The following is a 10,664-nucleotide window of genomic DNA, read 5'->3' as shown; positions in this document are numbered from 1 at the left end:
GGACAGGCAGAGTGGATAGTGAGAGAGAGAGACAGAGAGAAAGGTCTTCCTTCCGTTGGTTCACCCTCCAATGGCCGCCACGGCTGGCGCGCTGCGGCCGGTGCGGCGCGCTGCGGCCGGTGCACTGCGCTGATCCAAAGGCAGGAGCCAGGTGCTTCTCCTGGTCTCCCATGTAGGTGCAGGGCCGAAGCACTTGGGCCATCCTCCACTGGTTTCCCGGGCCATAGCAGAGAGCTGGCCTGGAAGAGTGGCAACCGAGAAAGAATCCAGCGCCCTACTGGGACTAGAACCTGGTGTGCCGGCGCCGCTAAGTGGAGGATTAGCCTAGTGAGCCGCGGCGCTGGCCCCTAATTGATTCTTAGTATGTATTGGTCCTGTCAAGTTCTTAAAAGAAAAATCGTATAGGGATTTTTTTTTTTTTAAAGATTTATTTGAAAGGCAGAGTTACAGGGGCAGGCGCTGTGGCATATCGGGTAAAGCCACTGCCTGCAGTGCCGGCATCCCATATGGGTGCCAGTTTGAGTCCTGGCTACTCCACTTTTGATCCAGTTCTCTGCTATGGCCTGGGAAAGCAGTAGAAGATGGTCCAAGTGATTGGGCCCCTGCACCTGCATGGGAGACCTTGAAGAAGCTCCTGGCTCCTAGCTTCTGATCAGCACAGCTCCAGACATTGCAGCCATCTGGGTAGTGAACCATCGCAGGAAGACCTCTCTCTCTTTCTGCCTTTCCTCTCTGTGAAACTCTGCCTTTCAAATAAATAAATAAATCTTAAAAAAAAAAAAAAAAAAGGAGGGCCGGCAACGTGGCTCACTTGATTAATCCTCTGCCTGCGGCGCCGGCATCCCATATGGGCGCCGGGTTCTAGTCCCGGTTGCTCCTCTTCCAGGCCAGCTCTCTGCTGTGGCCCGGGAGGGCAGTGGAGGATGGCCCAAGTGCTTGGGCCCCTGCACCTGCATGGTAGACCAGGAGGAGGCACCTGGCTCCTGGTTTCAGATTGGTGCAGCGCCAGCTGTACTGGCCATTTGGAGAGTGAACCAACGGAAGGAAGACCTTTCTCTCTGTCTCTCTCTCTCACTGTCTCTAACTCTACCTGTCAAATAATAAAAAAAAAAAAAAAAAGAAAGAAAGAAAGAAAGAAAGGTAGAGTTACAGAGAGAGAAAGACAGACAGAGAGAGAGAGAGAGAGATCTTTCAATCGCTAGTTCACTCCCCAAATAGCTGCAACCATATAGGATGCCTGTGTCATAGGTGGTGGCTTAACCAGCTCCACCACAATTCTGACCCCCATGTAGGGATTTTTAAGCCTCTATATTTGTTTGCTGGTTTCTCCAACCTCAACTCATTCTCAGTATTCAGCAGTAATAAAATGTGGTTTGTTCACCACATCAGCAAACTGAAGTGGCCTACTGCTACAGGAGACCATAGCTGTGTAGGATATCAAACACAGAGTGAATGACATTCTCTAGGAAATAGTGCCTGACCCTTCCCACCCCATTTTTTTTTATCGCATTTTTCTATTTTCTACATTAGACTTTATTATGCCACTTGGTGGCAGACGCAGTGTTTTAAAGTCTTTGCATTCCCAAGTGAATACAAATTGCTCAATTGGTAGTTGTTTAATTAATGAATTAAAGTTTTATAAGCAGCCAGATCTGTTTATTAAGTTCTCAGATTTTATTTTATTTTATTTTATTTTTTATTTTTTTGACAGGCAGAGTGGACAGTGAGAGAGAGAGAGACAGAGAGAAAGGCCTTCCTTTGCCGTTGGTTCACCCTCCAATGGCCGCCGCGGCCGGCGCGCTGCGGCCGGCGCACCGCGCTGATCCGATGGCAGGAGCCAGGAGCCAGGTGCTTTTCCTGGTCTCCCATGGGGTGCAGGGCCCAAGCACCTGGGCCATCCTCCACTGCACTCCCTGGCCACAGCAGAGAGCTGGCCTGGAAGAGGGGCAACCGGGACAGAATCCGGTGCCCCAACCGGGACTAGAACCCGGTGTGCCGGCGCCGCTAGGCGGAGGATTAGCCTAGTGAGCCGCGGTGCCGGCCCTAAGTTCTCAGATTTGTCAAGAAAGGAAGCAGCACACAAATAAACCTCCAAAAAAAAAAATAAGAAAACCATATTATGGATAAAATCTTTTATTTTGACAGGTGGAGAGACACAGAGAGGACCCATCTGCTGATTTACTTCTCAAATGTCTGCAACAGTTGGGGCTGGGTCAGGCTGCAGCCAGCAGCCCAGAACTCAGTTTAGGACTCCCAAGTGGGTGGCAGGAACCCAAGCACTTGAGCCGTCTTCTGCTGCCTCCCAGGGTATGCGGCATTAGCAGGAAGCTGGAATTAAGAGCAGAGCAAATTGGAACTTGGGTACTCCAATGTAGAATGTGGGCATCGCAAGTGGTATCTTAACCAGTAGGGCAAAGGCCTGCCCTTTTCATGGGTAATCTGAATGTCCTAAAGTAACTCCAGCCTGAGGCTAAACAATAGCTGACATTAGCATTAACATCTGAATCTGGATAGCTAAATGAATGTTGTGCCAGAGTGACAGTCTCTGTGATAAACTTCCAACATACATCAGAGCTTCTTTGTTCCTTTTTTTCTTTTTTAAGATTTATTTTATTTATTTGAAAGGCAGAGTTACAGAGAAAGGGAGAGAGGGAGGAGAGAGGGAGAAGAGGAGAGAGAGTGAGAGTGAGAGAGAGAAAGAGAGAGAATCTTCCATCTGCTGGTTTGCTCCCCCAAATGGCCTCAGCAGCCAGGGCTAAGCCAGGCTGAAGCCAGGAGCCAGGAGTTTCTTCTGGATCTCCCACATGGATGGCATGGGCTCAAGCACTTTGACCATCCTTTGCTGTCCCAGGAGCATTAGCAGGGTGCTGGATTGGAAGTGGAGCAGCCAGGACTTGAACTAGCACCCATAGGGGATACCAGTCTTGCAGGTGGAGGCTTAGCCCATTACGCTACAATGCAGGCTCCACATCTGAGTTTCCAGTGTCTGGAATCACTAGTGAATCATTCCAGGTTGTCCCCATCCCTAGCCCTTGCCTCACTGAGCTCCACTTGTACAGTCCCAGCTCCACCAGAGATAAGTAGCCTGTTGGCACACCTGGCCACTATGGATGCTCTGAGTCCTTATAGTGACAATCCCTCACAAATGAGAACAGTTTCTCCCTATACATTACATTTGCTGTGCTAGGGGTAGGTCAGGGTTCAGGGTTGTGACAGAGGATTATATGGACTCTTAAGACAGCAAATATCTTTATACACACAGCCCTTTTCCTCCCTGGAGAAGGATGCATGCTGCCAAGGTAACAGGACTGGAAGGATTTGGGTTCAAACTATTGCACTGCTCCTGTACCATGACTGGGCTCTGACCATCACGGCCTGCCGCTCCATTGGCTCATTCATCCTGCCAGACTTATTTCTGTATGTTGGGCTCTTTCTTTTCATTAAAAATTAATTAATTTACTTTTATTTCAGTCAAAAGGCTGAGAGACACAGAGAAATAGAGAGACAGAAAGACAAAGATCTACCTGCTGGTTCATTCCTTAAATGCCTGCAACAGCTAGGGCTGGGCTAAGCCAAAGCCAGGAGCCCAGAAACCAATGTGGGTTTCCCACATGGATAGCAGAGACCCCAGTATGTGAGTCATTTGCTGCCTCTCCGGTACACATTATCAGGAAGCTGGATAGGAAGCAGCGAAGCTAGAACTGGAACCAGGCACTCTGATACAGGATATAGGTGACCCAAGCTGCGACTTAACCACTCCACCTAATGCCAGACCCTCCCACTGACTTTTTGAAAAGCCCGAGGCAATCATCATTAACAATATCCCTCACTATGGGTTCATCTGGTTCTTTCCTTGTGTCATTTCACTTGCTCCTCTTGCCTCTGTGTTGCTGGTAAACTGGAAGTTAGGTTTAAAGCCTTGATAGCTTCGGCTCATTTTGCAGGTAATGCCATAGCCTTTGGATATTAAGCTTGATGACACATGAAAGGGTGCCGACAACTAAATTTGTTCTCTCTTCAGCAACTAGCAAGTGCTTTGTGGGCTCAGATTTTGACAACTTAGAAATATCTTTTTTTTTTTTTTTTTGGACAGGCAGAGTGGACAGTGAGAGAGAGAGACAGAGAGAAAGGTCTTCCTTTGCAGTTGGTTCACCCTCCAATGGCCGCCGCGGCCAGTGCGCTTGGCCGGCGCACTGTGCTGATCCGAAGGCAGGAGCCAGGTTGCTTCTCCTGGTCTCTCATGGGGTGCAGGGACTAAGTACTTGGGCCATCCTCCACTGCCCTCCCGGGCCACAGCAGAGAGCTGGCCTGGAAGAGGGGCAACCGGATTCAACAGATTCAACAGAATCCGTTGCCCCGACCAGGACTAGAATTCCGTGTGCCGGCGCCGCAGGCGGAGGATTAGCCCATTGAGCCGTGGTGTTGGCCTAGAAATATCTTGTTCCCCATTAACCTCTCATATAATTTTCTGGCAAATATTAAAGATTCTCACAAGAATCAGTTATCACTTCTGGTGGCAAAATGGTAATTTTCTAATACTTTCAAGTCTTCTATATTTATTATTGGATGTTCTATAAAAAATTTCTCCCACTATTGTTTCTCCTAAAAAGTGATGGCAAATATAGTTTCCCCTTTTAATTACTAATTCTCAGAGTAAGGAGACAAAGGAGCAGTATCACTGTCACCTGTGAAGGAGACCCCTTCGTTTTTGTTTCCCATTTTTGGAGTATCATGGATTCATGGATTTTTTTTTTTTTTTTTTTTTGACAGGCAGAGTGGACAGTGAGAGAGAGAGACAGAGAGAAAGGTCTTCCTTTGCCGTTGGTTCACCCTCCAATGGCCGCCGCGGCCAGTGCGCTTGGCCGGCACACCGCACTGATCCGATGGCAGGAGCCAGGTGCTTCTAATGGTCTCCCATGGGGTGCAGGGCCCAATACTTGGGCCATCCTCCACCGCACTCCCTGGCCATAGCAGAGAGCTGGCCTGGAAGAGGGGCAACCGGGACAGAATCTGGCGCCCCGACCGGGACTAGAACCCGGTGTGCTGGCGCCGCAAGGCGGAGGATTAGCCTGTTGAGCCGCAGCGCCAGCGGATTCATGGATTTTATGTATTCAATGTGTTATAGTAATTACAGCTGCTGTTCTCTTTTTGATAACAAATTGTTTCTTATTTGCTCAAGGAAAGCTGTTTCAACCCAGTTCCTGTGTTTATTTTTAAATGTTTATTTTTAAATAAATGTTATTGTCTCATGTTATTTATTTGAAAGAGTGACAAGGTTGGGGGGTGGGTAGAAAGAGATCCTATCCACTGGTTCATTCCCCAAATGCTTGCAATAGCTAGGGTTGGGCCAGGAACTCCATCAGTTTGCCCACATGAGTGGCAGGGGCCCAACTACTCAAGCTATCATCTACTGCCTCCCAGGTGTATTAGCAGCAGGCATGCTTGGTTGAAACGCAGAGATGGGACTCGATCTCAGGGACTCCGATATGGGATATGGTCCCCAAGAAGTGACTTAACCCTCTGTGCCACAAGGCCTACCCCTAGTTCCTGTCTTTTTGATGGTCATCATTTGTCTTTGCTTTTGGCACAGTAGATGCCCACAGTTCACCTTTTATTTCTTCTACTCCAGTTGTTTCTCAAAGAAGCTCTGTGAACACCCTCTTCTTCAGATATTAGGCAGTTCAAACGTTCCTCCACATGAGAGCTGTTGACTAAGACTATATTCCTAATACCGGTGGTAGACAATAGGTGGCCTCTGGGCTGCCACCTGTGCTCAGGTTGAGAATGAAAATTTCACAGTTATCTTGGTACACACTGGAGGAAAGGAGAAATCCCTTTCCCCTTAGTTCAGTAGCTGAGGTACATGGATTAAAGCTGGCAAAAGATAGTTAATCAGCAGAAGAAAAACTTTATTACACATGCACATGAGAACTTGACAGAAGTGAAAAACCAACAGGCAGTGAGTCCTGGGCTTTACAAAGTCTGTGTTGTGGCATAGTGGGTTAAGCCACAGCTTGCAAAGCTGGGTTCAAGCACTGGTTGCTCTGCTTCTAATCTGGCTTCCTGCTAATGTGCCTGGGAAGGCAGAGGATGATGGCCTAAGAACATGGGCTCCTGCCATCTATCTCGGAGACCAGGGCCAAGAGCCTGCTCTCTGTGTCTTACCTTCTCTCTGTAACTGCTTTTCAAACAAACAAACATTTTTTTTTTAATCAAAAATAATAGAGGTTTGGGTTTCCAGGGGAAGGTGACTAGGAATTGTGTGGTAAATAAGGTTTGTTTATTAAGGTTTGTTACGCAGTAAGAGTTCTCTTTTCTGATATGGTAGAGAAGCACATCTTTAAAAATGGAAACATGTCACCTTTACAAAAGGAAATTTATGCCTTGCTTTTAGGCAGAAAGGCGGGGGGGGGGGGGTGTTTCTGTGTGATAGGTTCCTCAACTGCCTTCAGCTCAAAATAATCCTAATGCCAAAATGGCATGCTTTGGAAGGCATTCTCTGTTTCTCTTCAATCCTTTTTCTTTTTTTTTTTTTTTAATTTTATTTATTTGTTTGAGAGGTAGTGTTACAGAGAGAGGGAGAGACAGAAGGGTCTTCCATCCACTGACTCACTCCCCACATGGCTGCAATGGCTGGAGCTGGGCCAATCCAAAGCCAGGAGCCTGGAGCTTCTTCTGGGTCTCCCAGATGGGTGCAGAGGCCTGAGCACTTGGGCCATCTTCCATTGCTTTCCCAGGCCATTAATAGAGAGCTGGATTGAAAGGGGGACAGCTGGGACACAAACAGGTGCCCACTTGGGATGCTGGCCCTGCAGGTGGAAGCTTAGCCTACTATTCCATAGCTCCTGTCCCTGTTTCTCTTCAGTATCTATGTGGATTACTTTTCCAGGTTTTAAAAAATCACTTGTTGCATTTACACATGCTGTTTTCCCTCCACAATTAGGTGATCAGCTCCTTAACAAACACATCTATCTTACCCACACCCTCCTAGCATAGAGCTCAGGCACTGAATAAATATATGGAAACCCACTGTACTTCTCTACCAGATCATAAATGCAACAGCTTTGGAAAGGAAATGCTCAACTTGTTAGGGTAATGTTAGAGTACCTAGATTTAAAACTTTTGAAACCTATACAGTACCTTTAAGGCAGACGCTGGATACTACCACCTCCTACTGCCCCAAGTCTCTGGGTTTCTCTCCCTTAGCTTGACTTTCCCTGCACTGCTTTTGCTTGCAAATCAACCCCTTGCTAAAATTAACTGACTCAAAAGAGGGAGTGGTGCAGCCAGCCCTAAAGGGTCTCTGGTCACAAGACTCCTGAGCTCATTTATCTCTTCTATAGATGGAGTGTTTCAATGTTCAGTATTGCCTGGGGTTGTTTTTCCAAGTAGCCCAGGCCCTGAGCAAGAATTATCTATCACCTGACTGACTGGAGGCCACTTGGCCATCATCAAAATTCCCAAAAGAACACAGTATCAGCAGGGCAGATCAACGACACTGGCACAAGAGCTGGACACGCACCCCTCAACCCCAGCTTTGGTCTGTAAGATCCCTCACCCCGCTTCCCGGAGGGAGCCCAGGAATGAAAATCATTGCTATTTTACTCACATCAGTACTGTCATCTGCAGAAACCAGTAGTCGGCTTCCACTTAAAGTATAAAACCCTCGTTAGAATTTGGACTTCGCACAATTCGGCTTTTTTTTTTTTTTTTAAAGCACTGTAAATAAATATCTGATCACACCGACGAACAATGCCTACTTCTTGTACAATCTCGCTCTTCCCAAACATTTTGCAATCAGAACTCTGTTTTCAAAGCTCTTGGCAAAGCTAAACACATGTGTTCTCAGGAGACTCCAGGCCAAGCAATGTTTCCAGGCGGTCCCAAACTCGCCCCTCCAAGCGTGGGACGGGAAAGGCCGCGCAACAGGAAATAACTGCGGGCTGCCAAAGGCCGCCCGGAGCGCAAGGGAAGGCGGGGGTCCAGCCTCGCACCCGCCGGGTTAGGTCCTGAGTTCCCGGCTGCGCCGGGGTCGCGGACCTCAGCTTCCTCCCGCCCGCCCCGAGTCCCTCGCCGCAATCCGGGTACCGCCGGCGACGCGGGTCGGCCCCTTCCGGCAGTCTCCGGCGCGCGGCCTGGCCATGCAGCTTCTGCAGCTACTGCTGCCGCGGGGGCTGCGGCTCGCGGGGCTCGGCGCGTCCTCCGGCCTGGCAGCCGCGGCCCGAGGAGTCCCCGCCGCCCGCCGCGGCCGCCCGCCCCCGCTCAGCCCCTGCGCGCCGCCCGCCAGCGCCCGGCCCCGCCCCGGCCTCCGCCTAACTCTGGGCCCTGGGCCGCAGCGCCCGGCCGCCGCCGCCGTCACCACCGCCGCCGCAGCCCGCCCTGACGCGCCGCCTCCTCGCGCCGCGACCATGGAGCACCCCGGAGAGGGTGAGACCCCGCTGCCCAGCGGGCCAGGGGGCGGTCGGAGCCGCGAGGGCGTGGGCTCCGCTTTGCGCTCGGCCTCCTGGAGGGCCGGGCCTCCGGGCAAGCCCGACCCCCGGCGGCCCGGCTCGGATCCCGTTTGTGTCTCCACAGGCACTCAGTGTAGCACCGAGGAACCCGGCTCGGATTCCGTTTGTGTCTCCACGGGGACTCAGTGTAGCACCGAGGAGCCGAGCGAAACCGCATTTTGAGCGGTGCTGCTCCTGACGCAGGTTTTGGCGCGACTTGGAGGCGAGGGGTGTGAACCCAGCCCCATTTCGCTTTTGTTTTCGTCTTTCTGCCCTTGTGACCCTTAGCGTGTAGTTCCTGCTAACACCCTCACCTCAGAGGTGTTGGCGTGGTAACCAACACCCAGAGCAATCTCAGTTTTATATGACAAGTATAAAAACCTCGAATCAGCAAACCATTTCGTTTAGGATTTTATTCCCGAGTTGGAAACGACCGATTTAAAACTGGCGCCAAGTCTATACTAGCGCCCCGCGTGAATTTCCGGCTTGGGTCAGCATTTGCTGCAAAATGAGCTTTGTGGGCAGAGCAAGGGCGGGGTTAGGTGCAAGGGACCAAGAACCAATGAGAGGAAGGTTGCTCCTCCAAAACCCCAACCTGTGAACGTCTGTAATTGAAATAGCTGGTAACAATTGTCAGTGCTAATGGGTGATTAAGATCTTGTGGGCAGGTGCCCCAGGTGTGAGTTTGTGAGATGCATTTATAAAATGCGTGGGGTTGCTTAGGAGAATAGGACGGTAAAACTGAAAAGAGTCACAGCTCACTACTTGTGCTGTGACCTTGTAATTCAGGATTCTGGTAGTATATCTAGTGTGTCTGTCTTTTACGAATGCATTGTGCATCAACAAGGTTTAAGGGGTTTGGGGAGGTTATTTCCTCCTTTCCTTCCATGGCAAATGTTACTGTTTTGTTCTTTTCTCCCTAGTAATTTGGATTGTACTTTTTTTTTTTTTTTTTTTTTTTTTTTTTTTTTTTGTGATGAGGAAACCAAAGCGTGGAGGTCAAGTGACTTGTTGATTAGCACATAGTTCTCAACATCATCCAGATGGAAGAAGCTACTATTTTTAGTATCCAAGCCAGAACTAGTGGATGGCATTGGCCCTTTGTACAGCCTAACCCTGACCGAGTGATTAGAGAGGGAGCCTTGCTAAATAAAGTTGTATTTTATTGTCCAAATAGAAAACTTGCATTTTGTGTGACAACAGGCAAATGGTGTATCTTTTTCCTTCCTCTGTTGGCCTTTGTTGAAGTCATGCTAAAGTGCACTTATATTAGAATGTTAGCATATTTATTTATTTATATTTTTGACAGGCAGAGTTAGACAGTGAGAGAGAGAGAGAGAGAGAGAGAGAGAGAGAGAGAGAAAGAAAGGTCTTCCTTCCATTGGTTCACCCCCCAAATGGCTGCTACAGCTGGTGCGCTGCACCGATTTGAAGCCAGGAGCCAGGTGCTTCCTCCTGGTCTCCTATCTGGGTGCAGGGCCCAAGCACTTGGGCCATCCTCCACTGCCCTCCCGGGTCACAGCGGAGAGCTGGACTGGAAGAGGAGCAACCAGGACAGAATCCGGCGCCCCGACCGGGACTAGAACCCGGTGTGCTGGTGCTGCAGGCAGAGGATTAGCAAAGTGAGCCACGGCGCCAGCCAGAATATTAGCGTATTTTAAATATATGGTTTATAATATATTTTAAACGTGGGCAAAGTTGTTTTCTTTATGAAAGTCATACTCAAAAGCATTTGAATAGTGGAAGTGGGAAACATACAAATATATTCAGTATAATTGTGGCAGGCTTTAATTTGTATCCTTTAGTCTTTTCCTACATAATTGTAAATATTAGAGCAGTTGCAGTTTTATATCTGCTTTATGAAAAATGCTTCTTGTAAACCTTTTTGCTATTGTTGCCATCTTCATAGCAAATATTCTTAGTTGTCATAGGAGTGAGTATGCTGTTTAGCCATTAGTTATTAAATTCCTTCACTTTTTTGGGTTTGTTTAAGCAAAGCTGTTGTTCATCTGTTTTGTCATATGTGATAAAACTCAGATGTCAGTAAGAACATTAGAGGAAGCATTTTCCCGCTTCCCTCTCGATTCCTGATGATTGATTTCTTTTTTTTTTTTTTTTTTTTTTTTTTTTTTTTTTTTTGACAGAGTGGACAGTGAGAGAGAGAGACAGAGAGAA

General features: G+C 48.6%; 1 protein-coding gene across 4 annotated transcripts in view; it reads left to right on the top strand.

The window, feature by feature from the left end:
* The first annotated feature begins 4,753 nt into the window (after positions 1 to 4,753).
* AKAP7 (A-kinase anchoring protein 7) overlaps positions 4,754 to 10,664 on the top strand; it is a 163,351-nt gene continuing 157,440 nt past the window's right edge. For all 4 annotated transcript variants that reach the window (XM_051855333.2, XM_051855334.2, XM_070073554.1 and 1 more), the window contains exon 1: positions 4,754 to 8,427. In XM_051855333.2, the coding sequence (XP_051711293.1) occupies positions 8,142 to 8,427 (286 nt within the window). In that variant the 5' untranslated portion in view covers positions 4,754 to 8,141. The remainder of the gene's footprint in view (positions 8,428 to 10,664) is intronic.

Source organism: Oryctolagus cuniculus, chromosome 5 (genome assembly GCF_964237555.1).
Source record: "Oryctolagus cuniculus chromosome 5, mOryCun1.1, whole genome shotgun sequence".
NCBI lineage: Eukaryota > Metazoa > Chordata > Mammalia > Lagomorpha > Leporidae > Oryctolagus > Oryctolagus cuniculus.
The sequence above is the reverse complement of the archived record's forward strand: the minus strand, read 5'-3'. Positions and strand labels throughout refer to the sequence as shown.